At 43.1% G+C, this 15,437-nt stretch overlaps 1 protein-coding gene across 1 annotated transcript in view; it reads right to left on the reverse strand.

The window, feature by feature from the left end:
• LOC311136688 (YTH domain-containing protein 1-like) overlaps positions 1 to 15,215 on the reverse strand; it is a 52,084-nt gene extending 36,869 nt beyond the window's left edge. The window contains exons 1-3 of the mRNA XM_084170915.1: positions 14,989 to 15,215; positions 9,025 to 9,126; positions 8,453 to 8,760 (exon numbers count right to left, since the gene is read on the reverse strand). Of these exons, the coding sequence (XP_084027041.1) occupies positions 8,453 to 8,760; positions 9,025 to 9,126; positions 14,989 to 15,016 (438 nt within the window). The 5' untranslated portion in view covers positions 15,017 to 15,215. The remainder of the gene's footprint in view (positions 1 to 8,452; positions 8,761 to 9,024; positions 9,127 to 14,988) is intronic.
• Positions 15,216 to 15,437: the final 222 nt, after the last annotated feature.

Consider the following 15,437-nt stretch of genomic DNA (forward strand, 5'->3'; position numbering starts at 1 on the left):
TACAAGCATACCCATAACATGATGCAGCCACCACTATGCTTGCAAATATGGAGAGTGGAACTCAGTAATGTGTTGTATTGGATTTGCCCCAAACATAACTTTCTGTCCTGAATACAAAGTGTTAATTGCGTTGCCACATTTTTTTGCAGTATTACTGTAGTGCCTTGTTGGTTTGTGTTGCTTCCGTCCCTCTCCTCGTCCTGGGGCTCGAACCAGGGACCCTCTGAACACATCAACTGCCGCCTCCGGGAAAACTCCAGGGTTGGATGGCATACCAGTCGAGGTATACCAAACCTTTTTTGATATACTCAGGGGACCGTTATTAGCCTGTTTTAACCACTCCTATGTAAATGGTATATTATCAGACACTCAAGAAGAAGGTCTGATTTCATTATTACTGAAACAGGATACAAGTGGGAAATATAAAGATCCAGTCCATTAAAAAAAATGGAGGCCCCTTACACGTCAGTGTGGCGATGCAAAAATTATAGCAAAATGTATAGAATAAAAAAGGTATTGTCAGACATTATTCATTCAAAATGTATATAATTTCTTACAACCAACAATAACTTTTGATCTGGCAGTTACCTAAATTCTGGCTTCATCTGCAATGGACTCTTTTTGTCATTCTAACCCAATTTTTGGGCTACCCAAGAGGAAACAACGGCGTCACAGAGGCAAGAGAGGATCCTGGCGAGTTTAAGGTGAAGGGAAAACCAGCCACCTCTTCCCGCCATTCTACTGGCCAATGTACAGTCACTTGATAATAAGATGGATGACCTCAGAGCACGGATTTGCTACCAACGGGACTCTGCTTTTCTGAAACATGGCTCTCGGACAATATACCCCCCCTCATGGCTATCCTACTCAATGGATTCCCCATTCACCGTGCAGACAGGACAGTGGAGTCAGGGAAATTGAGAAGGGGGAGGGCTTTGACTTTTCATCAACAACTAGTGTGCTGACTCAAGCGCGGTGGAAGTGTCGACCCCATTGTTCACTCGTCTTGGAATACCCAATGGTAAAATGCTGACCCTTCTACCTCGAGAGAGTTTTCAGCTGTTATCGTGACTGTTCTATATCTATATATATATATATATATATATATATATATATATATATACATATATATACACACACACACACACACACACACACACACATTCCACCTCAGGACAAGAAATATAACAAGCTGGCACTTAATTAACTGTACGAGGCTATAAACAAGCAGGAAAACGTACATCCAAAGGCTGACTTCTTGGTTGCCGGTGATTTTAATTCTGCGTCATTAAGACACGTGATGCCCAACTTCCATCAACACGTCTTCCTCACCACTAGGGGCGATAGAGTCCTAGACCACTGTTATTCTACCCACACGCAAGCAAGCATACATACATACACAGTTGAAGTCGGAAATGTACATACACCTTAACCAAATACATTTAAACTCAGTTTTTCACAATTCCTGACATTTAATCCAAGTAAAAAAAAAAAATCCCTGTTTTAGGTCAGTTAGGATCACCACTTTATTTTAAGAATGTGAAATGTCAGAATAATAGTAGAGAGAATGATTTATTTCAGCTTTTATTTCTTTCATCACATTCCCAGTTGGTCAGAAGTTTACATACACTCAATTAGTATTTGGTAGCATTGCCTTTAAATTGTTTAACTTGGGTCAAACGTTTCGGGTAGCCTTCCACAAGCTTCCCACAATAAGTTGGGTGAATTTTGGCCCATTCCTCCTGACAGAGCTGGTGTAACTGAGTCAGGTTTGTAGGCCTCCTTGCTCGCACACACTTTTTCTTTTTCAGTTCTGCCCACAAATGTTCTATAGGATTGAGGTCAGGGCTTTGTGATGGCCACTCCAATACCTTGACTTTGTTGTCCTTAAGCCAATTTGCCACAACTTTGGAAGTATACTTGGGGTCGTTGTCCATTTGGAAGACCCATTTGCGACCCAGCTTTAACTTCCTGACTGATGTCTTGAGATGTTGCTTCAATATATCCACATAATTTTCCTTCCTCATGATGCCATAAATTTTGTGAAGTTCACCAGTCCTTCCTGCAGCAAAGCATCCCCACAGCATGATGCTGCCACCCCCGTGCTTCACGGTTGGGATGGTGTTCTTCGGCTTACAAGCAACCCCCTTTTTCCTCCAAACATAACGATGGTCATTATGGCCAAAAGGTTCTACTTTTGTTTCATCAGACCAGAGGACATTTCTCCAAAAAGTACGATCTTTGTCCCCATGTGCAGTTGCAAACCATAGTCTGGCTTTTTTATGGCGGTTTTGGAGCAGTGTCTTCTTCCTTGCTGAGTGGCCTTTCAGGTTATGTCGATATAGGACTTGTTTTACTGTGAATATAGATAACTTTTGTACCCGTTTCCTCCAGCATCTTCACAAGGTCCTTTGCTGTTGTTCTGGGATTGATTTGCACTTTTTGCACCAAAGTACGTTCATCTCTAGGAGACAGAACGCGTCTCCTTCCTGAGCGGTATGACGGCTGCGTGGTCCCATGGTGTTTATACTTGCGTACTATTGTTTGTACAGATGAACGTGGTACCTTCAGACGTTTGGAAATTGCTCCCAAGGATGAACCAGACTTGTGGAGGTCTACCATTTTTTTCTGAGGTCTTGGCTGATTTCTTTTGATTTTCCCATGATGTCAAGCAAAGAGGCACTGAGTTTGAAGGTAGGCCTTGAAATACATCCACAGGTACACCTCCAATTGACTCAAATGATGTCAATTAGCCTATCAGAAGCTTCTAAAGTCATGACATCATTTTCTGGAATTTTCCAAGCTGTTTAAAGGCACAGTCAACTTAGTGTATGTAAACTTCAGACCCACTGGAATTGTGACACAGTGAATTATAAGTGAAATAATCTGTCTGTAAACAATTGTTGGAAAAATTACTTGTGTCATGCACTTGCCAAAACGATAGTCTGTTAACAAGACATTTGTGGAGTGGCTGAAAAACATGTTTTAAGGTGACTAAATTGCTTGGAGTAACCGTGGATTGTAAACTTCCATGGTCAAAACCTATTGACACAACAGTAGCTAAGATGGGGAGAAGTCTGTCTATAATTAAGCGCTGCTCTACCTTCTTAACAACACTATCAACAAGGCAGGTCCTACAGGCCCTAGTTTTGTCGCACCTGGACTACTGTTCAGTCGTGTGGTCAGGTGCCACAAAAAAGGACTTAGGAAAATTGCAATTGGCTCAGAACAGGGCAGCACGGCTGGCCCATGGATGTACACAGAGAGCTAATATTAATAATATGCATGTCAATCTCTCCTGGCTCAAAGTGGAGGAGAGATTGACTTCATCACTACTTGTATTTATGAGAGGTATTAACATGTTGAATGCACCGAGCTGTCTGTTTGAAATACTGGCGCACCCATGTATACCCCACAAGACATGCCACCAGAGGTCTCTTCACAGTCCCCAAGTCCAGAACAGACTATGAGAGGCGCACAGTACTACATAGAGCCATGACTACATGGAACTCTATTCCACATCATAAAACATAAAAGAAAACACCTTATGGAACCGAGGGGACTGTGAAGCAACACAAACATAGGCACAGACACATGCAGAAACACACACACGATAACATACGCACTATACACATATGTACACATGATTTTGTACTGTAGATATGTGGTAGTGGAGTAGATGCCTGAGGGCACACAGTGTGTTGTGAAATCTGTGAATGTATTGTACTAAAATTGTATGAACTGCCTTAATTTTGCTGGACCCCAGGAAGAGTAGCTGCTGACTTGGCAGCAGCTAATGGGGATCCTTAATAAATACAAATGGGGTGTGTGCTCAGTCCCCTCCTGTACTCCCTGTTCACCCGCGACTGCGTGGCCGCGCACGACTCCAACACCATCAAGTTTGCTGACGACACAACGGTGGTAGGCCTGATCACCAACAACGATGAGACAGCCTACAGCAGCATTTCCCAAAACTCTGTCCTGGGGACCTCAAGGGGTGCACGTTTTGGTTTTTTTGCCCTAGCACTACACAGCTGATTCAAATAAAAATCAACTAATCATCAAGCTTTGATTATTTGAAACGCTGGCCTACAGGGAGCTAGAGCAACAACCTCTCCCTCAACGTCAAGGAGCTGGTCGTGGACTATAAAAGGGGGGGGCGAGCACACCCCCATCCACGTCGACGGGGCTGCAGTGGAGCAGGTCGAGAGCTTCAAGTTCCTCGGTGTCCAAATCACTAAGGACTTAAAAATGGTCCACACACGGCGCCTCTTCCCCACTCAGAAGGTTGAAAAGGTTTGGGCCCTCAAAAAGTTATCCATCTGTACCATTGAGAGCATCTTGACTGGCTGCATCACCGCCTGGTATGGCAACAGCACCGCCCTCTATCGCATGGCGCTACAGAGGTTGGTGCTGAACAGCCCAGTTCATCACTGCAGCCGAGCTCCCTCCCATCAGGTTGTGTGAAAATAAGGCCCAGAGAATTGTTACACTCCAGCCTCCCATGTCATAGACTGTTCTCTTCTTTCGCAAGCGGTGCATCAAGTCTGACACCAACAGGCACCTGAACAGCTTCTATCCCCAAGCCATAAATAATATAATATGCCATTTAGCATTTGCTTCAAAAGATTGCTAAATAGCGAACTAAATGGCTAAACAGACTGAGTTGACCATTTTTGCACTGTCTTTATGCACTGTAACGCAGGGCCCTACAGATTCACACCCCGACACACACTTACTCCATCATTCGCGCACACACACACATAATACAGTGCCTTGCAAAAGTATTCATCCCCCTTGGCGTTTTTCCTATTTTGTTGCATTACAACCTGTAATTTAAATGGGTTTTTATTTATTATTTTTTATTTGGATTTCATGTAATGGACATACACAAAATAGTCCAAATTGGTGAAGTGGAATGAAAAAAATAACTTAAACAAATTCTAAATAACTAATAACGGAAGTGGTGCGTGCGTAGGTATTCACAAGATCTGGTGCAACCAATTACCTTCAGAAGTCACATAATTAGTTAAATAAAGTCCACCTGTGTGCAATCTAAGTGTCACATGATCTGTCACATACACACCTGTTCTGAAAGGCCCCAGACTCTGCAACACCACTAAGCAAGGGGCACCACCAAGCAAGCGGCACCATGAAGATCAAGGAGCTCTCCAAACAGGTCAGGGACAAAGTTGTGGAGAAGTACAGATCAGGGTTGGGTAATAAAAAAATATCTGAAAATGTGAACATCCCACGGAGCACCATCTAAAATCCATTATTAAAAAAATTGAAAGAATATGGCACCACAACAAACCTGCCAAGAGAGGGCCGTCCACCAAAACTCATGGACCAGGCAAGGAGGGCATTAATCAGAGGCAACAAAGACACCAAAGATAACCCTGAAGGAGCTGCAAAGCTCCACACATTTGGTGTTCGCCAAAAGGCAAGTGGGAGACTCCCCAAACATATGGAAGAAGGTACATCTCTGGTGAGATGAGACTAAAATTGAGCTTTTTTGCCATCAAGGAAAACGCTATGTCTGGCACAAGCTTATAGAGACCTACCCCAAGAGACTTGCAGCTGTAATTGCTGCAAAAGGTGAATAGTTATGCACGCTCAAGTTCCGTTTTTTTGTCTTATTTCTAGTTTGTTTCGCCCCCAAAAAAATATTTTGCAACTTCAAAGTGGTAGGCATGTAGTGTAAATCAAATGATACAAACATTTTCATTCCAGGTTGTAAGACAACAAAATAAGAAAAATACCAAGGGGGTGAATACTTTCGCAAGCCACTGTATGCTCGTACATTTATACTGATTCTATACACACGCACACCCACTCACATACAATCATCATACACGCTGCTGCTACTCTGTTTATCATACATCCTGAATCCTAGTCACCTTACCCCTGCACATTGTTAATATGGTATTGGAACTGACCCTGTATATAGTCACCTTACCCCTATACATATCTACCTCCATCACTCCAGTATCCCTGCACATTGTTAATATGGAACTGACCCTGTATATAGTCACCTGACCCTGTATAGTCACCTGACCCTGTATATAGATTCTTACTTTCTCATATTCTTCTTATTTCTCGTGTGTTTTTGTTCTATCTTGTTATTTGTAATACTACATTGTTATTGATTACAGCTTGCAAGAAAGGCATTTCACTGTACTTGTGCATGTGACATTAAAACTTAGCTCCATGCGTTTATCCAAGTTTCATGTATAATCTTTAGATGCCTACAGCAGTCACACCACTAGAATACATAGCTTGGTCTGTAGCCTACAAAGCCTATTCCTGCTCTTTTCCTGCAATCCATCAAACGCATTTGGTGTGTCATCATAGAGGTCTCTGATTGGTGGTCATCATTTGGTGTGTCATCATAGTGGTCTCTGATTGGTGGTCATCATTTGGTGTGTCATCATAGTGGTCTCTGACTTGTGGTCAGACTCGCTCTGGCAGAACAAACTTAAAACTTGTTTCAATGCTGATTTGAATGTCATTGAGAAAACTAATATTTTTTTACGCAAACATCCTTTCTGAAGTAATCATCTAGTTTTTCAAAAATATCTAATCTGATTACAATATTTTAGATGGTAACATAACGGATTACAGTTTTTTTTTTTTGTAATACGTTACTCCCCAATCCTGCACACAATTTAGGAATATACTTGATACAAGTAGGCCTAGACTAGGGTTGGGCGGTCTACAGATTTTCATATCGTCATACTGTCCTCCTCTCACCACGGGATTGACGGTATTACCTGCTTAGTACACAAGGGGGCGCCAGAAAATGCAACAACAAAAAAGCCCATTGGCTGTCTATTACCAGAATGCTAACATAATTAGCACAAGTAACAGCGAATTTCCATGGAGGCTGCTAGCTAAATATGCTAACGAACGCAAACGAAAATAAACTAATTGCAAAGACAGGCAATCCAGCTCATAAAGTTATACATATATTAGGTAGAAGCTATCGAATGTTATTTTGGGTTTGGACATTTACAAGCGAAGGTGAATTAGAGGCATTGTGCAAATGGACAACGTTTTGATGCATGGAGTAATGGCTCTGTTGCTAGGGCAACGGGAGCATGCAGTAATGGCTCTGTTGCTAGGGCAACGGGAGCATGCAGTAATGGCTCTCCAGCAGCATGTCTACACGCCGTGTCTGTGTGGAGTCTGGAGTCGCTAGGGCAACGGGCGGAGCAGTCTGGTGTCGCTAGGGCAACGGGCGGAGCAGTCGAGGGGGAGCAGCAGATGTGCCTCTTAATTCAGCCACTTAGTAAGTTAAACTAGAGGGTCGTGTTAACACATATTTTCACGCAGGAAAAAAATTATATTTAAAAACACCTAAGAAATATCTTGCTGCGTTTCGTAAACGTTGATCTAAAATGCTTCCTATTGTCATTTCTGTTCGGCATCAGACTAATTCTGTGCTTCAGTTGCACTTTTGAACTCAGATGAGAATTCAGGAATGGTCGTTCTCTCAGCAGACAGCTCTGACTGATGTCTAGCTACTTTTCTCTGGTACTTTTCTTGGTGTAGCCAGACTACAGTAAAATGCAAGATTAACTTTAAGCAAAACATTGGGACATGTAGCTGGCTACATTCTTTCTATGATAAACATTAGAAATATGATGGCCATGCATAGTTTTTGCCAAAAATACCTTGCATTTTTTCATTTTAAGTCCATTTACTCGTGTGGCTGCTAGCCAAATAGCATTGCACCTCTGTTGTCATCTGATGAAAATGAAGCTATTTTTCTGACGAATGTGTTGCATTAATGTATTTTCTGTGAAGGAAAACTGTAGTTGCACGTCCCTGATCACTCCGTTGACGCAAAAAAAACACTTGACTTTCATTATAAAACGCGACCCCTGTCAACACACAGCTGGACTCACCTTGCTCCCGTTTTCTCCTGCTGTTTCATTTACAAACAAACACCTGACTGGCTCAGCTGTTCTGGGGAACTAAGTAAGCTTCATAATGTAAAATAATGTGACGGGTGAAATGAAGAACGCGATCTGCTTCATCTCCTGACGTATTGAACAAGCTAACTGCAGGTATTTACTTAAAACTATTTGCTACAAATATTAAAAACGTATCGAAAAACTTCAAAGGAATAGTTCAACGGTATTGAAAAACTACCCTGTGGCTATTTCCAAATACCCCGGTATACGGTATACCGCCCAAGCCTAACCTAGCCACTTGATTTTGGGACGGAAACAATACGTGCCTTGGATTAAGTTACATACCATGTGCTGTTCAACGGCGATCCTGGAGTGACAAAGCACTTCTGGCTTTCATCCTCTCCCTCACACCGGGGACACCAGGTGACTGTAAATATCTATCTAATTCATGCCCACCAGGACCAGATTTGAACAGTCCTGCAGCTATAGCTAAAGTGATTTCCCCCTGTGATCTTTAATAAAGCTGCTCCTACCTCTGTGGTGAGCTCAGGCATGAGGGGCTTGATCCTCTGTCTGTCTGGCTCTCTCCTGCGGCCCAGGGGCTTGTCAGGCTGGGCTGTTTTGGGAGGATCTCTCATAGGATGGGTCTTCCTGTCCTCGTAGTAATCTTCAGTCCTGTACTCGGAGGGGTGCCGTCCCCGCCTGGGGTTGACAGGCTTTTTCCCGCTGGCCCCAGCCGAGGGGGCAGATCTCTTAGTGGCCTGTCTGGTGGTGGTGTGAGCCGAGGGCCGCAGACGCTTCAGCTCGTGGTTATCCCCTCGGTCGTTCTTCCTCTTAGACCCTGGAGGGGGAAAAGCCATATTCATCTTCAATATCAAGGCCAATATGTAACCTGGTCTGTTTGGGACTGGCTTCGACACCGAATTCAATCAAATAAATAAGAAGAAAGAAACAACTTGTTTTTTTAACGTGTGCACCCTTATTAAACTGCTCGTCAACTCTACTGCAAACCGGGATGATGACAATGAGTGGATTTAGCATGAACAGACTCAGACAATATAGGCTTTTAAATCTGTCGATTCACAGAACTGTGTGGTAAAAGTACCTTTTTTCTGGTTGACGCGGTGTTCACTCTCCGGGTTGTAGAGCTCGTCGTCCTGATCAGGGGCCTCGGTGAGGATGTCGTCCAGCACGCTGAGCTCTCCCTCTGGAGGACAGATGGAAACCACACTTAGGCATGGTAGATTTCAACTAACACAGAGCGCACTTCCTTTACATAGTGCACCGTGTAGAGCTGGGCAGCCCAATCCTGATCCTGGAGGGCCGGTTTTCATGCTCTCTTTCTAAATCAGGAACTAATTCAGACCTGGGACACCAGGTGAGTGCAATTAACTACCAGTAGAAACAAAAAGCAGAAGTGTTTCGGCCCTCCAGGACCAGGATTGGGCAGCCCTGATGTAGGAAATAGGATGCTACTTGGGACGTAACCAGCATTATCGTTTTATAATTTAGTGGAATCTGTGTGCGCGCAGAACAGAGGGGATCACCTCTGGCCTAGCGAGCTGATGAAATAGTTTGGACTGGCATTGTAGCCTGTGCACGGGGCTAATCAATGGTTTGGGCCATGTACAGTATATAGATAGCCTTTGCATGGTCCATATTATCAGGTATTAGCTATTAGCAATAAACATTATCACCTTTAGACCAACTGATGCAGCAAAGTGCAAATAAATAGGCTGAAGCATGGGGTTGCATATCTGCATTTACCCTATTGGGCTAATCATTGGCCAGATCTTAAATGTAACCTTTGAACTAGTTATTACCATATTTATTAATTTTATGTCCCCAAAAAACGTTCATAATCACTGAATATAATGTAGGCCTACCTGTTAGGGTAACTCGGGGTAACTCGCCTACCTGTTAGGGTAACTCGGGGTAACTCGCCTACCTGTTAGGGTAACTCGGGGTAACTCGCCTACCTGTTAGGGTAACTCGGGGTAACTCGCCTACCTGTTAGGGTAACTCGGGGTAACTCGCCTACCTGTTAGGGTAACTCGGGGTAACTCGCCTACCTGTTAGGGTAACTCGGGGTAACTCGCCTACCTGTTAGGGTAACTCGGGGTAACTCGCCTACCTGTTAGGGTAACTCGGGGTAACTCGCCTACCTGTTAGGGTAACTCGGGGTAACTCGCCTACCTGTTAGGGTAACTCGGGGTAACTCGCCACCCGGGGTAAAATACCCCTGCCTGTACTTCTCACAGAAACCACTTCACGTCACAATTTTCCCCCTCAACACTTTCCCTGTTTTCCACTACTCTTGCTCAACAAAAAATATTAATGTCTCATCACAATTGTTTAAGTCATTCCAAATAAATGATTGAGGTAGAGAGGCATTGTACCCCAAGTCACACTACAATTGACCGATGTTACATTGAGCCCCACTCTCCCCTAATGCACTCACTGCGAATTGCGGAGCAGTCAAAGTGTTTCACCATGCTCCTGCTAAAAACCCTGGGTTTAAAAATGGCGCAGTTCGCGCATATTTAGGAGTTGAGAAATAAATAAAGTAGTAATGGAAAGCTGGGATTCCCCTCATTTTAACAAAAAAAACATTAAAAACTGCTGTTTTCGCGATTGCAAGAATTGTTGTGCATTGACTGATTGTCAGAATGCATGTTTCCCTCCCTATGGCAATTATAACATGAATACACGAGCTGAATATTTATCTAGCATAGAACACAACAAGCCAACTAGGTAAATAGATCAACTATTGTACTAAGTGGTTGTTAGATTTTTCTATTATTTACTCATTTTGTTTGCAGAGGAAAAGTACATGTGGAATGTTCTAGCATCTTCCGAATTCGCCTCAGCAGTAATATTTTTTCCATGTTCCATATTTTTTGTTGTTGCGTGGCGGCAATGATTTTTGCCGTGGCGCAGCACCAAAGCAAAAATGAGCGCAGCGGAAACACTGATGTGACCAATAGGGCCTGACCTATAGCCTATCATAATCTCATCAATAAATTGGTTATAACAAACTTCGAACACAGTAACGCGTGACAGCAAAATGGGTGCGGAGGACGAGGAAAATAAACTCAAAACGGGCGAATATTTACTGGTTGCTCAGGAGGGAAAGGTAAAGTCAGGTCTGTGGAAAGACATTTGACTTAGTTGTGGAAACTACTGGAGATCAAGAAAAAGGAGGGTATATGAGCAAGCGTTGCGTGAATATTATGTGTGCCAAAACGTTTGTGTTAGATTACAATATAATTTCTGACCATTTGGAACAGTGTAAACAACAATAAATAAATAAGTGTACCAGAGAGTCTGTTCTAACGAGATTTGTATATATATATATATATATATATATATATATATATATATATATATATATATATATATATATAATATAAGCCTTTATTACAGCAGACTAAAAACATATATACACTACTGGTCAAAAGTTTGGACACACCTACTCATTCAAGGGTTTTTCGTTACTTTTACTATTTTCTACATTGTAGAATAATAGTGAAGACATCAAAACTATGAAATAACACATATGGAATCATGTAGTAACCTAAAAACTGTTAAACAAATCAAAATATATTTTATATTTCAGATTCTTCAAATAGTCACCCTTCGCCTTGATGACAGCTTTGCACACGCTTGGCATTCTCTCAACCAGCTTCATGGGGTAGTCACCATTTCAATTAACAGGTGTGCCTTAAAAGTTAATTTGTGGAATTTATTTCTTTCTTAATGCGTTTGAGCCAATCAGTTGTGTTGTGACAAGGTAGGGGTGGTAAACAGAAGGTAGCCCTATTTGGTAAAAGACCAAGTCCATATTATGGCAAGAACAGCTCAAATAAGAAAGAGAAACGACAGTCAATCATTACTTTAAGACATGAAGGTCAGTCAATACGGAACATTTATAATAATAATAATAATAAGCCATTTAGCAGACGCTTTTATCCGAAGTGACTTACAGTCATGTGTGCATACATTTTTACGTATGGGTGGTCCCAGGGATCGAACCCACTACACTGGCGTTACAAGCGCCATGCTCTACCAATTGAGCTACAGAGGACCACGAAAGTGGTCAAAGAACTTTGAAAGTTTCTTCGAGTGCTGTCGCAAAATCCATCAAGCGCTATGATGAAACTGGCTCTCATGAGGACCACAACAGGAAAGGAAGACCCAGAGTTACCTCTGCTGCAGAGGAAAGTTCATTAGAGTTACCAGCCTCAGAAATTGCAGCCCAAATAAATGCTTCACAGAGTTCAAGTAACAGACACATCTCAACATCAACTGTGAGGAGAATGTGTGAATCAGGCCTTCATGGTCGAATTGCTGCCAAGAGACCACTACTAAAGGACACCAATAAGAAGAAGAGACTTGCTTGGTCCAAGAAACACGAGCAATGGACATTAGACCGGTGGAAATGTGTCCTTTGGTCAATTTTAAAACTAAAATGCTTGATTGCATTTCAAAGCATGAATGTCTCATATGCTGTGTGATGGCCTCTGTGGTCCTCTGTAGCTCAGCTGGTAGAGCACGGCGCTTGTAACGCCAGGGTAGTGGGTTCGATCCCCGGGACCACCAATACACAAAAAAAAAAAAAAAAAATGTATGCACGCATGACTGTAAGTCGCTTTGGATAAAAGCGTCTGCTAAATGGCATATTATTATTATTATGGCATGAACGAATGATTGATTGATTGATTGATATGGTAGCCTATATTTATATTGAAATCTAGGCCTAAGTAAGTTACGGAATTAAGACTAAACAGGATGCGCTCTTCGGTCTACATCTTGATGGTGGTTATACAAGGCTGAGAAGTTAAGAGCCCATCCTTCTACTCACTGAGCTTATTTATTTCAGAGAAAGTGATTTACAAATGTAAAATATTCAATAGAGAACATACTAGCAATATGCTGGCTACTGTTGATAGTGAGCAAAATACACTTTAGCATTCGTCTTGGCTAGCCTACTGTAGCCATGTGGACATCTCTTTTGGGATGTTTGTGCATCCCAATCAGCCACTCGAAACGGTCTTGAGTGGCAACAAATCTGCCCAATTAGCTGATTCGCTTTCCGTACACCCACTCCTTTCCACACGCCTACTCGCCCATAGTCCGGTCGCCATATTGGGCTGCAGCTACCCATTACCAGAGATACTGTCGAAGAGAGCAGCTTCTTCGACTCACACCCTGACTATTAGAATGGATTGCGTGATCATTTCCTTAGCAACCGCGTGACGCTGCATAACAACGTGAACACGATTGGTCAACAGTCTGCTGGGCGGAGCGTTATGCGTTTCTCCGGTAATTTCCCGCTGGGATTCTTATCTCTTCCTTTTCTAATTTATTTGCCCATACTTGACTGAAACCGGCCATTTGGCTTTCCTCTCCTCACCATATTTAGTGGGGAGTGGAAATTCCAAACGAATGCTTTAGATTTATACATCAGGGTATAACATCTGGCATCTTTGTTCTATCTGTATGAAGATGGGCGGAAACTGCATCTCCAATAGAAATCCCCGATCACACTTGTAGGCGACGTCATGATGACTTTGGCTACCTAAACTCATGCTGGTCGTCTCGCGCCGAACTGCGCATGCGCAGCCAGTCAAATCAAAGGCACTCCTTAGATATAAAGTTATTTTTGACAAAAAAAATGTACAGTTCGTCACTTTCACGAGGTTGGAATAATAACACGTTCAACTCCTTAAGACACTGACTCGAATCTAGGTTGTGCCTTTACATTTCGAGAAAATTAACCACTAAGGAATAATTTTTCACTTTCACTAAAACCCTAAACCCCGGCCTGGTCGAGAAGGGTGCAATTCGGGGCATTCCTGCATCTGCAGGAACCCCTCTTTATACTTGTATTGGTCAATCTTTAAGCTAGTACAGGCGGGAGGCGTTCCACTACAGTAGGTGGCTTTAATGCACAATAACGTTGGACACCAGCTGCCGATAAACCCCACAGAAGAAGGAGCTGGGGGGAAACAGTAGCAAGTCGTACACGGATAGACAGTGTCCATCGTCCTTGCCTGTCAGGCACTGTTTTCCCGCAGTTCTGTTAATGACAGCTTGGGCAGGTGTTCGGCAAGGAAAAATGTGTGCTTGCTTAGCCAGCTAGTCCGGTACTACTAACTGTGGCGACACTTTGTGCTAGCTAACCAGCTGTGCTAGAGTAGACAGTGTCTTTCTCAGCACAGGGTGACACTGTGCTGGCTAACTAACACACGGTGTCGCTAACAAGTTAGCTAGCACATGGTGTCGCCCCAGCCTCCCGCCTGCCTTTGCCCCCGGTTATGTTAACAACAGTGAGGGGACGTTCATGCAGGAACCAATGGGGTGTATATAGATTTTAGTCATTTAGTAGACACTCATCCAGAGCGATTTACAGTAATGAGTACTTTTACTATTTTCTACATTGTAGAATAATAGTGAAGACATCAAAACTATGGGGGGGGGGTTCATGAAGGAACCAATAGGATAGTCGAGGGGGCACCCCGAATTGCGGACTGTAGATGCACACTATTGGCCTGCTCTGCTTGGCCAGCGTTCCCGGAAGTCTCGCGTCTCGGGTTTAGAAACTGTGGCGCTGTTATCTTTGCTAGTTAGCTTTAACATTAACACTAGTATTTAGTAAACAAACGAGTATGATAACTCGTTATCTAGCTATCAAGACGTGGTAACGTTAACCCGGCTGTGTGTAAATTAATATTAGCATCACTGACTGGCCATTCTAAAAGCCAGTTGTGAGAAACTGGACTAGCTAACATCGTTGACAAAGGAATAGGGCCACAATGGTTAGTAAGCTAGCTAACGTTAGCAAGACAGCCAGAGATGTGTATATAATGACGAGATGCTCATGTCTACACCCGAACAATGGGAATCGTCCCAAAGTCGGGAAGGATGGCGACAAACTTAGGTCCAAAATAAGCCCATAGAAACGCATGGGGGTTATTTTGGCGAGTGAAACCTCTCGCTTCGCCTCTTCCTCTCTGAGACAGCTTGTTGCGTCGCTAACCACTGCGATGAACGCTACGTTACGTACCTTTCTCGTCTCGTCTGTCGACCGCCATCTTCCGCCCCTTTCCTCTAACCTTTAGAGGACTCGTTTTGTCTCCTCTCACGGTTACCCGATATCTAACTAGCTACTTATTTAGCAAAAATGTGTTAAATTGATGCCCCCCCCCCCTCAATGTTTACTGGAAGTGGGTCTCATCGTAGCTGCTGAAATGGCGCCTGAACTGCGACCCTCCTTTTTCTTCGTGTTAATTTCCGGCACTCTAGACAGTGTGTTGCGTATTGCTGCCTTTCGCAGGTCGGAGTGCAGATTGCACATTTCTAACAAAAAAGGGGAAACATTTCAATTGCACCACCATCTAACCCTACACCTATACACATCCCACTACGTTGGCCCTAAACGATGGAACCCCTTCTCTCAAAACTCCCTGTAGATCTTCTGCACTAATATTTCTCTGCTGCTGCAACTACCACATT

The sequence above is a fragment of the Coregonus lavaretus genome (genome assembly GCF_964263955.1).
Source record: "Coregonus lavaretus genome assembly, chromosome: 10".
Lineage (NCBI taxonomy): Eukaryota > Metazoa > Chordata > Actinopteri > Salmoniformes > Salmonidae > Coregonus > Coregonus lavaretus.